The sequence below is a fragment of the Antedon bifida genome, chromosome 6, assembly GCF_963402885.1.
Source record: "Antedon bifida chromosome 6, ecAntBifi1.1, whole genome shotgun sequence".
NCBI classification, from domain to species: Eukaryota; Metazoa; Echinodermata; class Crinoidea; order Comatulida; family Antedonidae; genus Antedon; species Antedon bifida.
This window is the reverse complement of record NC_136231.1, coordinates 17,004,580-17,027,355: the sequence shown is the minus strand read 5'-3', so window position 1 is coordinate 17,027,355 and position 22,776 is coordinate 17,004,580. Positions and strand designations below refer to the sequence as shown.

The window sequence follows — 22,776 nt, the reverse complement described above, 5'->3', positions numbered from 1 at the left end:
TAACAAACAATATTACTATATAATATACTTACTTACATATAAGTAAGTGTAATTTGAACTATCCCCCCACTGATAAGAAAGTGCTTATTTTCAACAAGAATGTTGGCAAATGCCTCTTCACTTGATTTACCATCACCTTACTTGCAATTAATTTACATTTTTAACAAAATGGTAAACGAACTACAGTACTGTAATTTCTTATCTTCCTTTACACCAAGAAAAAAATCATTCGTAATCGTATATGTGGAATAGAAAGTTCTTATAAGAGGGGCCGATGTGTTTTGTACGTTGTAAATAAATCATATTTTTTATTTGTAAGGGATAAATCCCAACAACATGGATGAACCAAAATACCTGGCATCCGCGGTAGACGAGCATAATTGAAGATTCATTGACATTATAAAAAAGAAATAAGGATTGATTTTTGAAAACATTGGTCTGACAGTATATACGTTGTTCAATTAGAACATGTATTTCTACACAGAAACGTTTAAAAACGTTTTAGAAAGACCAAACCTAAAAACACGCAATTTCAAACGTTTCGATTACGTGCTTAAACAACGTTCTGTGTTTGCTGGGAACAAAATGGTACAGATTCATCATTGACATAATTATAATGTTTATTTGTTTTACTGATTACCAATAATCAGTATGTGATAGATCCTATTAAATGTACTACTGCCATCTATATTGAATGTGCTACTGTGTTATCGTTAGATAAATTATATTTTTTATTTCTGGAATAAAAACTAATTTCTTTATATACTTTCTATATCAATCAATCAAAATCAACATTTATTTCCAAAATGGTGGCGTCACCAAAAAACCAAAAGCTTGTGTCAGGGACGCCAAAACAAAACAAAAACATCCAAAAGCAAAAAGCATCTATAAATCCGTAAAAATTAAGGAATCCACCTAATATCCATATTATTATTAAAGATGTATTGTCCCTTGAAACACAAAAAAATGAAGGTCAAAATATTCTAAATTTAAAGTGGCCATATCAAAGTAATATCAAAGTTTTTCACTTTAAGTCGAAAATTCGAGCCAAAAACAACAAGTTTACGTAATTAACACGTAAATTAGTTTGATTACATTTCATCTGGAAAATCGTCACGAGCGAAAGTAAGCAAAGATTTCAAACCATGAGTACGCATTATGCATATGCTAAATTAGGATTGTTTACAACTCGTCACGGTTAAGAAGGTATTTTCACACAGATCGTGAGGAAGTTTTATGATTATGCATACAGAGTAGCCAAACAAGCGCGTTTCATTATGGGATATGTTTTGATTGAAAACTTTGACTGGAAGTCAAAGTTATTTTTTTAACAAAAAACGTCTGTATTACAGTTAAATTATTTTTTTTTCGAAAAATTTGTGGTGATTGTTAATAACTATTATGATACTTCAAAATGACCCACCTTTTTTCGAAATCTTTAATTTTTTATTTTTTTGGAATTAGTCAAAGGGACAATACATCTTTAAAGAAGGATACCTAAAAATATATAGAAATAAAGAGCCATAATAATATACTGTGTATTAACTCGAAACTGCAATTAATTCTGCAGCGTGCAGGGCGTAGTTGTTTTCCCTTTGTTGCTGAAACATAATGCGCTAAACAAAAGAATAAAAGCAGCAGTATTTTAACACATTAGCACACTAAATTAATAAATGGGGCACCCCTATTTTTCCATCTTTTTATAATGGTATAGTCCATACAAGTCAAGGCGGCCGAAAACGGCACCTGATCCATTTGACCAATAGAGAAGCTTTCTCAGGGGGAATCCCCTCTCTTCATTTTACCAGTTCATGACGACAAGCCTCATTCTGTGACTATTCACGTACAAAATTTGTGGAAAAACGACATATAAAGATGGTAAGTAAATACTAAATTAAACGCTACTGTGTCTTTTAAACTTTAAAGTAACTAAAATGTTAGATAAAATATTAAAATAAATGAAAATAAAGCGAGAATAACGTGTTTGCCTTCCCAACGCACAGCTGTCTAACAGTAACACCTACGTGTAACCTACACAAACCTGCACAAACAAAGCACTCATTTGTATTAATAATAGGCCTGATATAGTGACGGCGGGGATTTTCCATTTAAGTTATTTTGGCGGAATAGCATAACGGCTTTTTAATTTTATGACTAAACATCCAATAAAAAGTCAGCTGTATTGAATTGAAACATACAAAACACACAATGATTTACGTAAATGCAATTTTTTTGTTCAATTCAATATCTTAATATACATTCCATGAAATAAATATTAGTACTTTTTAGCATATATTTTAGTATTTTTTATATTGTCTTCCAAAGTTGATTTAATTTGTTTATTGTTGTAACTTTCTTGTAATTGTGATCCTGAGCTTGTACACATCTTTATGAGTGTGGCACTGTGCCATTGATGTCAAAGAGAAACAATAAAGTTCACATGATCACACACTATATTTTTTGTTTATTTCATAATAACTAGAACATTAAACCTGGAAGTACCCTATAAACTTTAATATTTCAATTGTTTGTATAGATATTGCAGCAGGATTCAAAGGTTGTTGCCCTAGTATCCTAACATAACAGATATCCTGGAGATTAAATTTCGTAACATGCTTTCTCCATTAGTCATTTTCAAGGATTTTCTAGAACTCAGAAAAAAAATGTACTTGATTGAAATTTGAAAAAATTAAATGATTGGTGATTTATTAAAATTTTTTTAAATTAAACCTAAATTTTGATACTGTCTCAATAAAACTGTACAATTATTTATATTATTTAATAGATACAAACTAATCTACAACTGTTATGCCGTTATTTGTACTTTACACTTACAGTTACTCATTAGTTAAACTTAACAACATAAAGAGGATACAGTCAAATTTATTATTTATTATTGTTTAGATTAACAATACAATCCCGGCACAACAGTACACTCATTCATTGTCAGTGTTTATATATATATTATGATTAAAACCAAACACCTACACCTACACCTAACACCTCTAACTATGACTGTCCCAGTATTTAAAGTTCTGTCACATAATTTTATCCTCCATTTTTACTACTGGAGGAGTTCAATCAAACCAGTGCTTATCCTTTGGCTTTCTGTTGCGAAATATTAAGCAATAACTGTGTGTATTTAGATTATTGTGAAAGGGGTCTGTTTTTTTTTTCATTATTTTATAATCATTATTATTTTATCATTGAATTTAAATTTTTGTTATCAAATAGAATACAAATTTCTATTTTGATGATGAAATCCATGACATTTCTAGATATTTCTTTTGATATGGTATTAACTTAAAACCAAATTAAACCAATTATGTCACAAATAAAAATAGAAATGTGACAATGACAGTATTCTGGTATTTTATCATATGATGAGTGAACACATGCTTGTCGCCCTGTAGTAAATCAAGAGGGGTTAACCCCTTCCTGCTATTTCTTATGTCTGTACTTTCACTTTGTTTTTTATTTGTAAGTATGTGATTTTAAAATTTCTAATTAATAATTTTTAAAAATTAAGTTTTAGTAATATTATTTTTTTATTAGATAATGATTATTTCACAATGATTGTTTTGTTACTTTTAAAATAAGTGAGTTTTTTTTTATTGATATGTTATTATTATCGACCAGAGATACCCATTAAATGATGATTTCAAATTACACAGTACAAAAATACTTTTGTATATAATATTGTGTTATACCATTAAAAAATGATTATAGTTACCTGTTATGCAATGCACCATAAGATCAAAGTTTAATTTCATATAAATTAAATAGAATTATGAGTAACCTAACATATCAAGAAGTCTTAGCAGAAAACAGAATACTGAAGAATGAAAATGAAAAACTTAAAAGATCCAGCGAAGGAATACATGTCATCAGTAAGTAAGATCCATTGTTGATACTATGCAATAATAAGAACAATACAAAATGGGCTTATTATAGCTTTGCATGAATGCATTTATATAGATACCGGCAATTCAATTTCACAACCTTTTAAACTCGCAAAAACTACTACTTTATATTTTTAGGTGAGGCATTGGTGGAGTCAAGAAAGGAAGGAGAGAAACTAAAAGGCACTATCCGAATTTTGACTCAGCAGTTGTCCTCTGTTTCATCATCAGAATCATGTAGTAATAGCATTTCAATGCATACCATTGGTAAGAATATTTATTGTTTTGTAGTATGGTTAATAATTGTCAATTATATCATTCTTCAAGATTATGTATTCCTTTAAAATGATTCTAATCTTTTGTATTCATAAAGTTTTGATAAAATGGGTTATTATTGATTAGGTATTCAGGATAGATTTATTTACAAATTTATGCCTGCATCAAATTAAAAATGTATATGTAAAATGAATGTAGTAGAACCCCTAATACTGTAAGTGTCCGTTGGTCGCAGTGTTTAAACATTTATTGTCCCGTTCATGTCACAAAAAAGTATCATTTTAATATGATTGTCCTAAAAGAGGGGTTCAAGTGTATTCCAACCCACTAAATTTGATTTCTTGAGGTAAGCCCGTCAAACATGATACATTTTGTGTTAAAAAAAGTGGCCATAAATCTTAAATCAGTATTTTGTTCTTAATAGTGAACCAAGTATTATTTAACCACTTAACATTTTAGATCGACAACCATCAATATCAGATCAAACTCTACTGGGTCTTGCTGATAAGTTTGGCTCCAATTGGAGAAGCCTTGCCTTCCGGCTCGACATCAAGACTGAAGATGTTGACAGAGTTCAAGAAGAGTACGAATCTGCCAAGGAACAGATCTTTCAAATTCTTCTCTTGTGGAAACAGAAACAAACTCCATCCTCAGATGTTCATGCTAAACTTGTGTCTGTGCTGGAAAGAACTGGACGTATAGATCTTGCACAAATGCTTCAAACAGGTATGGAGATAATGTAATAACAGATGGATCAGGTTTAACAATCCAATCATTATAAAATATCCTGACATCATAGACAACCAATAACACTATTGGTTGGGGTAAAGCAGATACAGTGTATTCCTTATAAAGATTTAAATTGATGACTTTATATTTTAGGTTTTTTTGAAAGAAATGAAACAACAAATTATGATTTGCCCTGGTTTGTTGATGCTGTCAGCTTTGAGTGCAACGATGAATGGCTGGAACTTGCAGAACAATTTGGTTTAACTTCAGAACAGATTGCTGTGAACTCAAAATTACCACCAGCAGAGAGGATATATGGACTCTTTGACATTTGGTTGAATACTCTGAAGCATGGAGATAATGTTATCCAGCTGCTTGCGACTGCATTGAAACACATTGGAAGAGAAGATGTAGCAGATAAAATCATTGAAGGTTTGCAGTCATTGTTAATCTGAATTAGTATCCCAAAGAATCATAATATCAGAATGCCATCCATTGTTCCATTTATGTTCTAGACTAGGCTTTTCTAATTTAAGTTGCATTTGCGAAACAATTTTTAAACTTCTAAAATTGTGTATAATTGTAAATGATTCACCAAGGGAAGTTTTGATTAAACTGTCATAGATGGCTACATAAGTAATACGCTATATTTACGTTTACAGCATCTAAACTCAGACCTAAATATGTGGAAGAGTGGAGTATGAAACATCAGGGGACATCAACAACATCAGATCTAAAGCCTAAATCATCTGAGTGTGACACAATGTCAGGAATTCCATCACTGAAGAACTCAAGTATTCATTCTACAGAGTCTACTGGTATTCAATCTATTGAGTCTAATGTTACCAAGCAAGAGTCTGTGAGAAGCTTTGGTGTTCAAGAAAGAATGGATTCTACTAACTCAATGGTAATATGCAAATCTTTTTCTGGATCTGGATCTTTATACTCCAATAAAGCGGGAAAACTGCATCACACTAGAGTTTATGACCCGACCTTTAGTTGTTGTTATGACTGGGTTGATTGTGGGTTGCGATATTTTCGTTATCTGTTATGCCGAAGTCCATTTTTAAATTGAGAAATTTTAACAGAATCCAATATGTTGTGTGGTAATTCATTCCAATGTTTCACTGTCCATGGGAAAAAACTATATTTGAGCAGAGTTGTTCTTGTTTGTTGGCGCTGGTATGTTAGTTCATGGGGTTTTTTTTGTTGACGCAGAGGTTTTTTCAAATAATTTTTCCAATCGATGTCCACCAATGAGTGACTTATTTTAAACATCATGGTTAACCACGTGATAATACATCTTGTCTCAAGGCTTTGCCATTTAAGATCATGTAGCATTGATTAACACTTGATTCCCGGGAATAGTCATTTTTACATAATCTCGCTGCTGACCTTTGGATCATATCTAAGCGGTATCTTTCCTTGTTCGTACTTGTACTTTTCATTTTATGCTTTCTTTCCTTAAAAAACCAATATACTTCATTACATATATTTCCAACAAATTAGTGAGCACAACATTAATACAAAATGTGGAAAATGTTACAGCAATTAAGATCATAGTACTATTCCATGTGTTTAATAGAGTGAGCAAGAACATGACACAAGTCTCTCATTGCAAATCAAAGACATTGAAAAGATTTGCAGAACACAGTTTGGGACCTCTGAGTTAACTAATGGATTGGCCAAGATGTTACCAAAAAGCATAGAACAGGACAAGCAATTGAAACAGCTAAAAGTAAGCATAAGATAATACTTGTTAGTGTTTTCTTCTCTCCTCCAAAGATGCTTATTATCCAAAAATAAACTCCACAGAAAGCTTCTCAAAATGAATTTCTTCTGTTATATTCTTCTTGAGTTAGGCATGGCAAATCTTTGATCTTCTTGTAAAGGTGTCTTCTGTGCATCATTATACATACATACCATATTTTTCTTTAGACACTCAGGCATGCAACAATTGAACAAAACCAGCGATTGAAGGAAGATCTTGAAGACAAGAACCAAACCATCAATGATCTCAGGTAAGTCTACCTGGCAACAGGTTAAGTTGGCATCTTTAACATTACTCAGTCATTTTAGTGACATAATGTGTTTCATCAAATTCTACAGACAAACTTCCATCACGTTCAGACATTGTGCTTTGATGCATACAGTAATGCTCTAATTAAGTAGAAATTATTAAAATAATATTTTTGTTTCTGTGTATAGTGATTCATTTGACCAAGATTTTGTCATGTGTTCCCTAATTTCAAAGTAATTTACTTTAAAACAGGTTTGTTAATATCTACTAATTTTTTGTAATGTAATTTCAGATTGGAAACAAGACGTCTAAAAAATGAACTTGAAGATTTGAAGAAAGTGAAAGAGGATGAAAACTTATATAGTTTTGAAGTTGTTACAACAGGTGATGCACATGCATTGAGAAAGGAAGAAAAACTGGTAAGTGAAGTTTATTTTACTGCCAACCAATGTCATGTGGTGTTGTCAACCTTTCACTGCAGTATATTTGCAGTTTCCCCTTTCAGGTTTTCATAGAAATGTATGCCTGACATATTATTAAAAAGATAGTAGTGTTTACAGTCACAATGTATTTGCACTGTACATATAATCAATAATCAGTAAAACGTGTTGATCTCAGAAATACGTTTACATACATTTCCGGCATAAGAAATGAATGGTGTTATACACAGAAGTGTACATTCCCAGGGTTCCTATTTTAGATTTTACATGTACAGTCATGATGGCTGTCTTTTATTATTGTGGCTATTTCTTGAAATACAACCATCTTAATCTGCTTAAAAGTTTAAAACAATTTAAGTGTGACAACACGCCATCCGAGACAGAATAAAAAAATACCAATCAATTCATACATGGTCATTCGCCCGTGAAGTGGTCGATTTAGTTTAGATAAAAGTTAGATTCTTAAAAGTTAAATGTATTTTTAGATAAAAAATGTTGATTTATTATAAAGCAAAATCTATTTATAAGCACCTGTACATTTTATTCCATTAAATTTAAAACACCTATTATTTCCTGCATCAAATTATAATATTTATGTTGATTATATCAACCAAACAGAACTATTCAGTAATATATATAGTAGTAAAATTCCCCTGAATTCTTATCAGATGTACAAACAATAGCAATCAATAAATAAATAATAAAGGTCAACTTTACTTATTTGCAATACAGGTAGGTAAAATTTAACTACAAAATATATTTATGTAAAGTAAATTTATAGTACTGTAAGTAATGAATTGTGATTTTCCAAATCATCTACCATGTCATTTATTATGTTTGCAGTGTAAATATTATTTTTTCATTATGATAAAGAAGAGAAAATGAAACATACCAATGGTTTGTTAGGTACATTATTTATTTGTTTCTCCTCAATTAATTTCTTTACACTGAACATCCTTTCAATGCAAATTTTAATTAAATTCACTAGATTGAGTTTTCTTTGTTAAGCTGTGTCTACAATATCAAACTAGTTCGACAATTGTCTCAAAATATGGTTCTGGTAGTGATATGCTTAAATATGGTAGTGATATGACATCATCATGTCCACATATGGACATATCACATTTTTTTGTCACATAAAGAGCTTTATAATTCTATACTAAGCTCAAGTGTAATATCCAAAACAATGTACTTACTGTAGGCAATATGTAACAAAAGCATGTTTTTGTTCTTATATCTACTAAAAATATCCGCTACATCATATATTTACTAAAGAGGAAGGAACTATTGAAACTTCCCTTTACAGGAATTACAGTGTACCACAAACATAATTTACTAGCTTCTAATATTAGTAATACTAATATTACTAATATAATCTTCTAACAGTATTGTATTATATTATTGATTGAAAATCAAATAACCAAAGTTTAAAACTTGGAAAAAACATAACCCATTATAAATTTGAATCTCAGGTTATACTTAAGCTCTGTCTACACTATCAAACTTTATGTGATAAAAAATATGATGTGCCCATATATGGAGATGATGATGTCATATCACTACCATATTTGGGCACATCACACTTTTTGATAGTGTAGACAGAGCTTAAGTAAACAAGAAAATATAATTAATATCAACAAGGAAATGAAGCCAAAACATTTGGGACTTTTCTGTTAAATTCCTTTTTTTCCTCTATTTAGATCAACGCTGATAGTTAGATCACTTGAACCTTGTACAGAACTGTTAGTACATCCTCTAGGAAATGGCTTTGTCAAAACATGATAAATACATTTTTGCACTTTATTATCATAAATTAACATATTTTATGTTCAGGCTAGGTTAAAGACAATGATCTAGATATTTTCACTTCTAATTTGATTCCTAAAAAAAGTAGTCTATATAATTTACCTTATATTAATCGTTAAATTTACAAAATTTTAAATTTTTAGTAAGAATAAATATTGAATGAAATGAATTAATATATGGAGCAAGGATTTATTTTAATTAGTTCTGTCAGTGGCATGTATTGTAGTTTTGCTTTCCAGTGACAAGGTCCTGGTTTTAAATCCTGTCTTTGTCACAGTACCAGTATTGTTTACTGCCAAAAAGTGCTAAGTAATATTATAATAATAATGATACTTAATTTATATTGCACATATAAGCAGGTACTCAGTTAAAAATAATAAAAACAAAAAAATCCCGGAATAAATAAATAAATAAATGATCTTAATATGGTATTAATTATGATCAAACTATATTAAATAATTATCAAATATCAATATGTTAAATATAATCAAATTCAAAGCTTTATATTAAATAAAGATTGGTTCTCACTTGGACTCAACAAAACAACATACGCAAAGAAACAACGTACACGTAACACAAGAGACCAATCACAAGTGACAGTTTCGGATGATCTGTCACATGATTGGTCAAATTACTTATCACAGTGCATTGCATCCAAGAAAGAATACATTTCTGGTTTTGGGAGAATTTTTCTTTTTTTAGTCCCAAGAGATAGTTGACTAATACACATAAATTATTATTAATATCATAAATAATATAATAATGATATACTTCACAGGATGTGGAGACAAAGCAAGGAGCATCTTCAGACGACAAACCACAAGACAACCTTGTTATTGTGAATCTAAGGAAGGAAAATGCATCATTGAAAAAACAGGTTGACGAGGTAGGAATAATATCAATATAACATAAAGAAAAACAAAAACGGCACCATAAAGGAATATGCGATACTCCCATTGCTCGGTGATACTTACAGGCACATTTATGTTAAAAATTAAGTTTTGATGGATTTGGAACTATATGAAAAGCATTTCTATATATGTCACAACAATAAATCTAGTTTGTATAATATTAAAACATGCATTGCCTTCTAAAAGTAAACAATTGTTTAAAACATTTTTTTGCACTATCTGTGGTTTATGAAGAATGTATTCTGCTAGTTTTAAGAAAATGGTTGGATTAAACAATCTTTAATATTTAAGGCCTTATTTTAATTTTAACGTTCTGACATATTTATCACACTCTAAATGGTTTTGAGCCACAAAGATTGTAATGACACAATAAAGTAGTAGAAATCCTGAAATTAATTTATTAAAATATAAAATTGTAAGATTCTAAAAGTGAACAATGAGTGGGACCAACATTATGCTGGAATGAAGTCCAGTTATGAAGCAAAGCTTAAAAAAGCTGAAGAAGTCAAACAACAATTCAAGCAAGATCTCGACCAAAAGCTGCAAGAAAGCATGCAACGGATGGCAGTAGAAAATAAACAAGAGTCAATTCTGGACAAAAAACAAAGAGAATTTGATCAGATGTTGACTCAAGCTAAAACAAGAATTGATGCCATTGAGGTAAGCTCTAACTTTTGTCATCGAGTCAACTTCAACATAACAAGTGTAACAAATAAATGCTATTATTTCATTTGTATTCATAACAATTGCTAGCCAGGAGTGAATATATATATATATGAATGTTTTTCCACAAAATGTTTTGATTATCTTAATTAAATAACATTATTTTTAAAGATTGAACGAGATGAACATCGAGACAGATCAGCAAGACTTGAGAAATGGGTTCACATGTTACTCAGCAAGAAAACTGAAAATGAAGGGGAAATCAGCAGATTGAATCAGGTTGGTATTCTGAAAGATCAGATGATTTAAATATATGGATAAGAGTGGGACACATCAGTATTGCTTGCTTGTCTAAGTTGAGGATTTTTTATTACCAAAATGCTGTACCATAATAGGAATAATGCACACTAAAATACATTGTGTTCTTATGTGAAGTGTATGAGTAACAGCTTGTGCTTTTAGTAACATCTTTGTTGGACGTAAAGATAATCTCCAGTTATTATTATTATAATATATGATACAGTAAATTTCTTGAGAATCTGCATAATTTGGTTGTTACCATTTTCTAATCAAATTGTTTAGGGTTTGGAACTTGAACAAAGCATGCAACAACATCGGGAGTTTGAAATTCACCATGGAGCAGCAGCGGCTGTTGGAGTTTTTTTCTATTTTCTTTTAATCAAATTGTTTGGGGTTTATTAACAGGAACTTGAACAAAGCATGCAACAACACCGGGAGTTTGAAATTCACCATGGAGCAGCAGCGGCTGTTGGAGTTTTTTTCTATTTTCTTTTAATCAAATTGTTTGGGGTTTATTAACAGGAACTTGAACAAAGCATGCAGCAACCTCGTGAGTTTGAAATTCACCGTGGAGCAGCAGCAGCTGTTGGAATTGATGAGATGAGGATTCCAAGAGGAGCAGACGATGATGTATCACAGAGAATGAAAGAACAAGTGGATCTGCTTCAGCAGCAGAATATGGCATTCCAGTCGGATTTCAACCAGGAACGGAGAGATCGTCAGCACACCGCCGGTCAACTTGCAGAAGCTAAAGAGGAGTTGCAAAATTTGAGGAAAATTGCAAAAGATCTGCAAGAACAGGTGCCTACTGATTTTGTGTTTTTTACACTTTAGCTTTTTAACTTTCTAATGTATAAAATATTTCATTGGATTGATTTTTCCATTTGTTGCATTCACCTAGTAATATTAAACCAGCCTAATCCTAATATTATTTATATTCAGGTGAATTACTATGAAGGTGACAGAAGAATCAAACAGCCACCACCGGTTAGTATGGAGTTGACACTACTTTATATTCCATCATATCTATTAACGATTAATAATAAAATAATCTATCAGGTATTGAGGTATAAATATTGACAGTTTTCAATATGCTTCCTCTTTCAGGGATACAAAAGTTATTACATTCATGAACTTCCTCCTCGGGGCAAGGTATGTGTTTATGCTTTCTCAAAACTTTTGTTTATAATTTATTTTAGTACTTTGGTGGTTATTAGCAGCAATATTTCACTTGACTTTCCCCTTCTCTTTACTTTTTGTTTTGTTAGAAGAAAGCTTTATAAATATGCCGCTAGTAAAAACATAATATTTCTGAAAAAATTGTATTAATACAGTATGTAGCTAAGTATATGTTTTATGTTTACATTTAAATGAAAACAAATCTTGACTCTATTTTGTGTTTTTTTTCTGTCAGATGATCAGACGTGGTGTAAACTATGGTGGTAATGATATGTTCATTGATGGTGATCTTGAAATTGATGGTGTGGATGCTTCTGGCCCTGTGTTGAAAAACGCTGACTCTGAATGTCCAATGTAAGTTGTTTTACAGCACTTGTTGCAAGACTGACCGATTGTGCTGTGTGCTGAACCGTAACATTCAGGTGTGGTTTGGTCTGAGAAAATGTTTGTAAGTTAGGTTACTTACCATCAATGCTTGTTTGTGGTTATACGAGTTTGAATATTATTTCAGAGTGTGTATGTTAAGTCATTGGTCGTGCATGAATGTACATAATGCAAACATCTAATGATGATACTGTAGTTGATAGAGATATATATTGAGTTTAACTAAGATTTGAATAATTGTAACTAATGTATGTATGTTTGTCAAACAGGCCACAACTTTGTGAAGGAATGTGCCTGTTCTATGTTTATGCAAAGAGCCAATAGAAAAGTATTAATATTTGATAGTTACAAGAACTTGTAGAGGCAATTTGCATATCAATTAGCAGGTGTTATGTACGGCATGCAAACCTTTTTTCTTGGTCTGTCTCTCAACTACTGACCATCGAACAAGCAGGACGTACATTTTTTATACCTACCGTTGTTTGTTTAACTTAAGAAACTTTGCGTATCCTGTACATGTACACAAGAAACATTATTATTACCAGAATATATGTGTATATAATTACGGAGCTAAATAAGAAGCTATTGACGATATTTGGACCCAACACAGTCTCTCACAACACAGTATAGTGGGTAAGTTAGATCTCACTAAAGTGGTGACCCCGACGTGATACAATGAGCGTGCTTGGAATATTTAAATATTTCTTTTTGTCATTGTTGCAAGATTACTTTGATTTGTCGTTGTTTGATACATGAATTGAATAATGACGAAACCTTCTCCGGGAAAAGCTACACCGATCAAAATGGCCGCTAGAATGGATGAGGCACCACCTGTGGCAGCTGCCGTAAGTTTAAAATTGCCGCCATTTTGGCCGAAGTGGAGGCTCAGTTTGTTACTAGAGGATCAATTACGGCGGAGGAAACAAAGTATTCGTATATAATTGCATCTTTGCATCATGCGCTTTCTCCTCACAGAAGGCGGGAAATGACCAAGCCAGCGACTAGAGACGGCGACAGCTGCTGGCGTTGGTGAAGGCAGTCGTCTATTTTTTATTTCTGATCATACTTCAGGACTCTGACACTGGAGCGGAGGTTAGCGTGTTACCTGCATCAATAACAGACAAGTTGCAAAGAAAAACTGACATTTTATTGCAAGCAGTAAACAAATCTACAATATCTACTTATGAGGAGCGTTCCTTAACAGTTGATTTTGGATTTCGACGTACGTATAGGTGGATATTTAATGTTGCTGATGTGCCTAATGCGACATTTTGGTTTTTCGTCTATTCTTACATTGATGACTTACTTATTGCCAGCATGGATACTGCTGAGCATGAATTGCATCTTCAAGCCCTTTTTAAACGTTTCGTTTATACCTAGATGTTCGGATTTGATTCATCCATTAACTGATTTACTTGCTGGTAAACCTTGCTGGCGATTGAACTATCTCTGACGGAAATTGAATCATTCAACAAGGTCAAGTATGCACTCGTCGAATCAACTTTTCTAGAACATCCTCATCCTGAAGTCTTGTGTTTGATGGTAGATGCGTCCAATTGCGCTGTAGGTGAAGTGTTGCAACAAATGGTTGCAGATATTTGGTATCCAATTGCATTTTTTTCCTGACGTCTAAATCCGGTTGAAAGGCGATATAGTACTTTTAGACGGGAATTACTAACTACCTATCTTGCAGTTAACTATAAACCTTTAACGCATGCATTACGTTCCAGCGCAGATTGTTATTGACCGCGAGAGATACGTCACTTAGACTACGTCTCACAGTTTAACACGGACAATTGTCACATCAAGGGTAGCGAGAATACCATAGCAGATGCACTGCCACGTATTGATTTGAATGCAGTGTCAGCTTCATCGGAGCTTTCTATTGATTATGACGTCATGGCTAGGCAACAACAAAAAAATGCGGAGTTGCTCGAACATCAGCATAAGTCTGTTTTCAAGTTCATGTTGATTTATTGTATGCGACGTCACTACTGACGATATTTTGACCCAACACATGCTCTCACAATACAGTATAGTTGGTAAGTTAGATCTCACTAAAAACTCTCTGTAGTGAAGAGGTAATATTGAAGAGGTTAACTAGATATTGAGCAAGAACACTGCCTGATGTATGTATGAAATGAGAAGAAGAGAATTGTGAAAGAATTGAGCCAGTGTGTTTCTGATGATCATGCTATCAAAGAGTATGTGTATAAGTTTAATTCTTTGTGATTTGAAGAATGAAATGAATTTGAAAGTATGAAATTCAGAAGACCTTAAAAAGTAAAACAAAATATTTTTGATGTATGACATGAAGAAGTTAATTATGTCTTGTGAAAAACTACATGTAATGAGATAACAATATCAAAGAGCTCATGTTATGAAATTCAGCATAAAACAGAACTGTCTCTGAAGGTTCAGTACAGTGCTTAATTTCGGGCTCCTAAGATAGTATTGTGCCTGATGTGTTTTGATGAAACAGACCACATTATTGAAGAAATTAACTGGGCCTTGAGAAAGAATGTTTCCAGGTGCAGTATACGTTTTCTAGAAAGAATATTGAAAAACATGATGAGCATGACAATGGCTTCTGGAAAGACAGTACTGGATGTACAGTACTGTATACTGCAATATGATGAAGTTAGTGCCTTATGACTTACCTAGACCTTATGAAACTTTGAATGAATTGTACCTCAACAAATTGAAAAGTAAGCAGCTAATAGTTTTGAAAAGAACAGAAAAGAACTACAGTACTCTAGATGACCTTCACTAGGTCTGGTGTATTTTTGTTGAAAAGGAGCCAAAATGTAGAGAAAAGAGCATAAATAAACTTCAGAAAAAATGTTGAAACTCTGCCTAGAAAGGAATTTAACGCTGATTATCTGAAATATATGAACACTTCAAATTATAACACTAAGGAAACGGGTAAGAAGGACATGTTTTCTAGTCTACTAATTGCTTAAAAGCACTGATTGTAATATAAATATTGTGTTTTTATTTGTTTTTAGATGCCAGAGATCTATTGCCGACAAGCAAGAATTGGAGAGACATGTTGAAAGATGTACTAACAATTTCACCTAGTTAAAAATGGTAAGATGATGATAGAATATCCAGTACTGTGATCACTATATAAAATAATATTCTATAATATTATATTAATATATTATTTTATATAGTGTAGTATGCCATTTGACATATATATTTATATAAATATATATGTCACACAGTATTGTATGTACACAAGTATGATTATGTCATCAACACGTTTTCAAACATTTGTTTGGCTTTTGAATGAATGTATTAATGTTTGCATGATGAATAGTACTATTGATTTAAACTAGAATGTTAAACGTTAAATATGTTAAAATGAAAAATCAAAATAAGTAGATGTTGAAGAGACAAAAGTGATGCAATATAAAACATTGCTGGTGATTTATGTTTTTAAAAAAATATGTATTTTGATATTATTACTTAGACTTGCATTTTGTTACATAGTTTTAAGTTTATTTTACTTCTCAATTTGTGGTTTATCTTCAGAGTAGTAGGCCTAGTAAATGGAAATGTTGCGGTTTGGAAGGGATAATAATTAACTATTGTTATTACTACCAAATAGAAACTTCATTGATATTCTACTCTGATAAGACAATATAAAGTTAATATAAACATATAATACTAGACAAACTTATCGTAAAAGATAAAATGTCATTAACATTACTCATTTTCAAATTTATATTATTATACTGTACCTTAAATACAATACAACTTTTTAATCACCGTAGTTATTTTACTCAAAAGAAGGAAACCATTTTGTTGATAATTTTGCTCTTAATGTTATAAAACACTAATTACTAATAAAATGTTTGTCACATGCGTAGCGTAGTTATGAAGATCTATTTGTTGTTTACTTGTTCAGTTGGCTGTTTCATAAAACACCAACAAACAAATAAAATAATAAATGTTCTAATAATATGTTGCTTGGGTCCGAATATTATAAAAAGAAAAAACAATTTGGAAAAAGAATACTATTCGAAAAAGGAAAAAAAAAGAATTAAGGAAAAATCTACAGAAAAGTAAAAAAAAAAATGATATATCGCACCACACTAATTATAAACGTCATCTATACTCCGCACTAATGGAAACATTAACTTTTTAATAATTGGGTTTGCTTATACCTTAAAAACAATTTATTCATTGAACTTAAATGGTATGTCGTAGGGAGTAAGTTTTTTAGTAATCGATCTTCAAGTTGGTGTTGGATTTAATATTGTAATGATAATGTATTTATCAATATCTAGCATTAGAAAAAAAATAGGCGTAACCAACATAACGTACATAACGTACAACATAACAACATTTGAAAGTGACAAAACGTATCTCACGTTGTGATATTATATGCAGTGTACTAAGTTTGTGATGTATTTAGAATGAAACATTTAGCAACGATAATATCAACTATCATACTCCAATGAGTTCATACTCAAATGAGTGCCGTGTGCAATGTGTATCTCCAATGGAGATAAGCCTATCTATAACTCGTTGCTATCTGTTCAATATGTTGTGTTTAAAGAATCAATAAACCTTTGCTTATGCTTAAATGTTGAGTATAATTTTGTTTTAATTCATAAATACCTGTACATTAATCAAAAAAAACATTTAAGAGCACTTGGACAGAATTTAGATAAGTTATCTCAATGAGGCTCATGGAATTATCAGTGAATTTAAAAGGGTTTTTTCTTCTTCTAAAGTTGTCTGTATGTTATAGCAAAGAGATGAGAAACACAGTTATTATTTATAGAGATTGTTATAAATATATAATTTAAAAAAAAACTAATCATCTATGTTGAAAGCCCGACCAAATTAGAATAGTACCGTAATAACAGAAATGATACAAATCCTAACCAAGGCACAAATTAACTATAGTTAATATATTGAGAAATGTACATCAAAATGAACTTTAAACTATCGAGGTCTTCGGATTTGTTTGTCTTTTGACATGCCTTTGTAAATAATGATGATAGTTCAAACGTTTAGATCAACAGTGTGAACAGTATACGACGAAAGCAGCATGGCATCTACTGTCGGAAAGGTACGTTATTTAAACATAAATTTACTTATACAGTAGTGTGATTTTTAAAATGTGTGTCTAGCTAACAGGTTTAGGCCTAATACTTTTTATAATAGTTGGCATTAATAGAAGTTCTTTGTTGATCCAGGTTTGTGAGCCATGCACACACTTTGGGCTACACTTTAGGATAGATCAGTTGGCCTTATAGAGAATGCTTCTAATCTTATAATTTATATTAATATTAACCCATCAAGAAGACGATTTAAAGCAGATCGTATCATAGTCACTGAAATGAATTATACTGAGTCAATCTCTCAAACATGGTATAGATCTATATTCACGTTTATGGTAGGCCTTCTACCATACTTTAGCCATCCGAGAGCTTAATTATGCATAAGCGGACACGTTATAATTCATGTCAGATTTGAGTAGTCTAAAAAATATATTAAATGACGTATACAGTAGTCAATGTGTATTTCCTTCCGTTCGTATGTGAACGAGGTGGCCCGAGCCAAGTTTATTCTGCAGCATCTTACCAGTAAATAATCTATAATAACCAGGGACGTGTTTGGGTAAAAAGATTGTATTCACAAAAGTTTTTAATAGATAAGAGTATTCTAAATTGAAACTGATATATGTTCTTGTAATTTTTGCTTAAAGGGTTACCCCTTGTCTCTTCTTGACCTCTGTTTAAATAGAATCCGTTTATTTACCCGACCACATAAGCTAATTTTTAGGTCTTATTTTACAGACGATTTCTTGCAAAGCAGCTATCACCTGGGATGCTACCAAACCTATGACAATTGAGACGATAGAGGTTGCGCCACCAAAAGCTGGCGAGGTGAGAATGAAGGTAAGTGTAGATAAGACATTTATTTACAGTTATGTCTTAGTATATCTATACCGGTACCTGTACCGCTTAGACTTCCACGAACGTAACAAAACGACATTTCTCAAAGGGCAGCAACAATTATATTTAAAAAAAACTAGGCTACTAACATTATTATAATTCCAAATAGTAACATACCTTAACTTCAATTCAGGTGAGTGCAACTGGAATATGCCGTTCGGACGAATTTTACAGAAGCGGACAAGAGGACAGACATCCGTACCCTTGTATTTTGGGCCATGAAGGGTCAGGGATAGTGGAAAGTGTAGGGGATGGAGTGACAAGTGTTGCACCAGGTGATCACGTCATCTCAGTTTTTATCCCACACTGCCGCAAATGTAAGATGTGTCAAAATTCAAAGTCAAACATGTGCACTGAAAACAGGTAGGCTCTTAAGTGACAGACATGCCATGCAATTAAAAAAGCATTTGAAATACGCGCTTCGTCGCAACGTCCTGCATGTTAAACATGTGGTGAGTTCTGATTGGTTGCGCATTTTCACGTCACAAAAAGTAGATGAAAATACTAATACGCATGCGCATTCATTAATACTTTCGATTCGCCTGGCGAGAAGAATCGGCTTTAAATTAAATTGATATTCAATATAATTCAAAACACAAATTACTATCAGAGTATCAGTGGCGGGATCGCAATGGAGAACGGTAAAGTAAAACGAGCAGAAAGAAATATCAGAGCTTTCTCAGTAGATGTTAATATTATAATATCATTATGGTGCACATTTCAGGTTCCAACATTTCGCTGTTGTGAAACATAATCTTTGATATGTTCTTAGTTCTAGTCGGCTAATAGGGTTGATGCCTGATGGTACGTCTCGTTTCACTTGTAAGGGACAAACTGTCTATCACACATTAAGTTGCTCGATGTTCAGTGAATATACTGTCATTTGTGAAATAAATATTGCTAAGGTAGGTCAACTACTTTCTCAAAATCGATAAATGTAAATAGTAACTACATAAACAGAATATAATTCAGTCAGAATACGCCTACTTGGTTTTTGTTCTTTCGATAATTAAAACGCTTTCTTTTAGATTGATAAAGAGGCACCACTGGATAAGGTATGCCTTCTTGGATGTGGTGTTTCAACTGGATACGGTGCACCACTGAATAATGCCAAGGTAGCAACAAAATCGAACTTCACCGACCACCGTAGTCTTTATCATCACAATCATCATCATAATCATTACCATCAACTTCATCATCAACAGCAGCAGCATCATCATAATAATCAGGGGCCGACGCAGGGGTTTTGCAACACCCTTAATTTCATACTAATTTTTTTCTGCCACTAAATTAAAATTTAGATCCCATTTCATCATATATATTAACCATTAACGTTTAGAAGTCCAGGGTTGGAAGAGTCTATATGTAAATTGACTGACTGCAGCGCAAAATTATTAACGACGGTCAGCGAATTTCATTTCTCTACGTCCGTAAAATTGGGCCGAATTTCCGTAGTAATTACGGACGTTCCTGAACTTTGAAATAACAGTGTTTAATTGTTTCTTTCTACTTTCTGGGGCTGTGCTGCAAATACTTGGTTTCTATTATGGCCCTGGACTCTTGGGCAACCCCCTTAAAATAGTCCTGCGACCGCCCCTGATAATCATCATCATCATCATCATTTACAGGTAGAATGTACCTCTACATCAAATGCTATATATTTAGGTAGAAGAGGGATCCAGATGTGCTATATGGGGTATTGGCGCTGTTGGCTTATATCATCATCAACTTCATCATCATCATCATCATCAGCATCAACTTCATCATTTTAGAATATACCTCTACATCCAGGTTCTCGTCAATAATAAACATTGTATAATAACCATGGATAATTAACTCTACTCTATAACGTATACCTTACATAAATGCTATCTGTAGGTAGAAGAGGGATCGACATGTGCTATATGGGGTGTTGGCGCTGTTGGCTTATTATCATCAACTTCATCATCATCATCATTTTAGAATATACCTCTACATCCAGGTTCTCGTCAATAATAAACATTGTATAATAAACATGGATAATTAACTCTATTCTATAACGTATACCTTACATCAAATGCTATATTTAGGTAGAAGAGGGATCCACATGTGCTATATGGGGTATTGGCGCTGTTGGCTTAGCTGTCATTATGGGCTGCAAAGTAGCTAAAGCCTCGAGAATTATTGCCGTTGATATTAATCCAGCGAAAGAGAAAATAGGTGAGCGAAAAAAAAACCCATGTTGATAACCACACTAAAAACAAAGTAATCCACGTTAATCTTCTCAACTATTATTGTATCATTATGAAATCAAACAATACCAAGTCAAATCACGTGCTTTGATCAAACTGTGAGAAGAAACGATTTCGAGACCCGAGTGTTTTTTTCCTCGGACTTCTATCGGCCTTTGGATTTCGGGTCGAATCCGAATACACAGACAAGAGCTAAAACAGTTTTAAAATCGTCATTTGCCACCGGACTCGGAAATTGTTGTTCACAGTTGCACTATAAAGTTCGTATGGCAAGTGAAACAGTGGAATAGGTAAACATAGAAACTAACAAAACCAATAAAATGACATGACGGCGTAGGGGGTTGTAGGATGTGATGATGGTGTAAAAAAACATTTATAATATTTATGATTATTGTATTGATGTTCAACTTAATTGCTAAACATCTTGCAATATTTCAAAGCGATGTATTTATTATTTTGCAGCTCGTGAATTTGGAGCTACAGATTTTGTAAACCCAAAATCCTTAGATACGAGTACAGTTCAGCATTTGGTAGCAATTACTGATGGTGGCCTAGACTATACATTTGAATGTATTGGTAATGTTCAAACTATGGTAAGTTAGCCTGGAAATGAAAAAAGATGAAAAGGTTTCGGGCCTAGTATCGCACACGTGTATCTGTGACAGAATAATAGAGATATGATACATTACTAGACCTACATAATATCTGATTATGTTTACCGCTGTGTATACGTATCCGAATGTGAACGCGTTTATCAAAGTTTATATGTACAATTATCACGATGTACCGATGATGAATAAGCTTGAAATAAGCAAAAAAATTATATGAGCCTTTTTAATTAAAAATACATTTTCTTCACTTAAGAGAGAAGCACTGGAGTCATGTCATAAAGGTTGGGGCTTGTCAACCGTGTTAGGAATATCGAATCCCAAAGACGATATCAAGATTATGCCATTCCAACTGGTTACTGGTCGAACTTGGCAGGGGTCACTTTTTGGAGGTAAAATAATATTTGTTCTTTTAAACACACAGGTATCTCAGTACGTTACATAGAGACATTAGAACTCTATATATACACTCAATAAGAAACAGGGCTGTTATACAGATCTATTTGAATGACGTTGGACAACCGCTAGACTTCTAACTTTTATTATAATAATATCAATCATCAATCAAATATTTGATAGGTTGGAAGGGCCGTGATAGTGTTCCTGGACTGGTGAAAGAATACATGTCTGGTGCCATTAAGTTAGATGAATTTATTTCACATAAACTAAGTTTGGACCGCATCAACGAGGGGTTTGATCTTATGCTTTCAGGAAAAAGGTAAACATACTTTCTTTGAAAATGTTTGGAATTGATTTACGGGATACAACGGTGCGTACGCACGTACAAACGTCGTACAAATTATTTTATATATCAGGAAGAAATGGGCACGGATGCAAAAAAAACAAAAAAAACCAATTATTACAAGTACTAGTAGGATCATACTTATTATGTTATTATATTTATTTTATTTACAGTGTTCGGAGCGTAATTACCATGTAATGTACAAGGTCATCAAGTATAATTATACTCAATAAAAATTAAGTATGATTTAGCGATAAAAGAAGATGGCCAATGGGGTTTATACTCCCATGAACTTTTAGTTATGAACAAGGATGCGGTTATATTATCCTAAATATATACAATTATTAATCCGAGGAGATGATTGAACAAAAGGATTGAGCATGCATGCATCTAGCAATGATGTAATTACATATAGGAACACACTTGTAGGCTATAACATAGGCCTAAGGCCGAGTTTGATCTTTTGTCCGAAATAAAAATAGTAATCGAATTTAATTATATCATTCGTTGTTTTATTATTTGTGAATTTGTAGTAATGAGAAATAAGGATGGGGACACGTACATTATCACATTGATCGTGAGGTTAGTTTATTTTTTATGGTACGGTCCT

The 22,776-nt window shown here is 32.5% G+C and overlaps 2 protein-coding genes across 2 annotated transcripts; both read left to right on the top strand.

Annotated features, from left to right (window-relative positions):
• Positions 1-1,749: 1,749 nt before the first annotated feature.
• LOC144845371 (uncharacterized) lies at positions 1,750-17,205 on the top strand. Its single transcript, XM_078702655.1, has 17 exons — positions 1,750-1,878; positions 3,787-3,890; positions 4,041-4,169; positions 4,638-4,904; positions 5,061-5,339; positions 5,570-5,814; positions 6,493-6,645; positions 6,846-6,928; positions 7,220-7,346; positions 9,952-10,059; positions 10,505-10,744; positions 10,919-11,026; positions 11,570-11,848; positions 11,990-12,034; positions 12,155-12,199; positions 12,462-12,580; positions 15,619-17,205. Exons 2-17 carry the CDS (start codon positions 3,791-3,793, stop codon positions 15,689-15,691), a joined length of 2,400 nt encoding a protein of 799 aa, XP_078558781.1. The 5' UTR covers positions 1,750-1,878; positions 3,787-3,790; the 3' UTR covers positions 15,692-17,205.
• A 316-nt stretch (positions 17,206-17,521) lies between these two features.
• On the top strand, positions 17,522-22,584 carry LOC144845385 (alcohol dehydrogenase class-3 chain L-like). The gene is made up of 10 exons (XM_078702677.1): positions 17,522-17,696; positions 18,427-18,528; positions 18,719-18,948; positions 19,358-19,490; positions 19,614-19,700; positions 20,655-20,784; positions 21,279-21,409; positions 21,681-21,816; positions 22,004-22,142; positions 22,340-22,584. The coding sequence occupies exons 1-10, from the start codon at positions 17,676-17,678 to the stop codon at positions 22,362-22,364; spliced, it is 1,134 nt and encodes a 377-aa protein (XP_078558803.1). The 5' UTR covers positions 17,522-17,675; the 3' UTR covers positions 22,365-22,584.
• Positions 22,585-22,776: the final 192 nt, after the last annotated feature.

Bases quoted from the DNA above. Each gene is read 5' to 3' on its own strand.
- LOC144845371 (XM_078702655.1), top strand. From the start codon at position 3,791: ATGAGTAACCTAACATATCAAGAAGTCTTAGCAGAAAACAGAATACTG. The intron at 4,170-4,637 runs GTAAGAATATTT...TTAACATTTTAG, and splicing joins CATTTCAATGCATACCATTG to ATCGACAACCATCAATATCA. The intron at 4,905-5,060 runs GTATGGAGATAA...TTTATATTTTAG, and splicing joins TGCACAAATGCTTCAAACAG to GTTTTTTTGAAAGAAATGAA.
- LOC144845385 (XM_078702677.1), top strand. From the start codon at position 17,676: ATGGCATCTACTGTCGGAAAG. The intron at 20,785-21,278 runs GTGAGCGAAAAA...ATTATTTTGCAG, and splicing joins TCCAGCGAAAGAGAAAATAG to CTCGTGAATTTGGAGCTACA. The intron at 21,817-22,003 runs GTAAAATAATAT...AATATTTGATAG, and splicing joins GCAGGGGTCACTTTTTGGAG to GTTGGAAGGGCCGTGATAGT.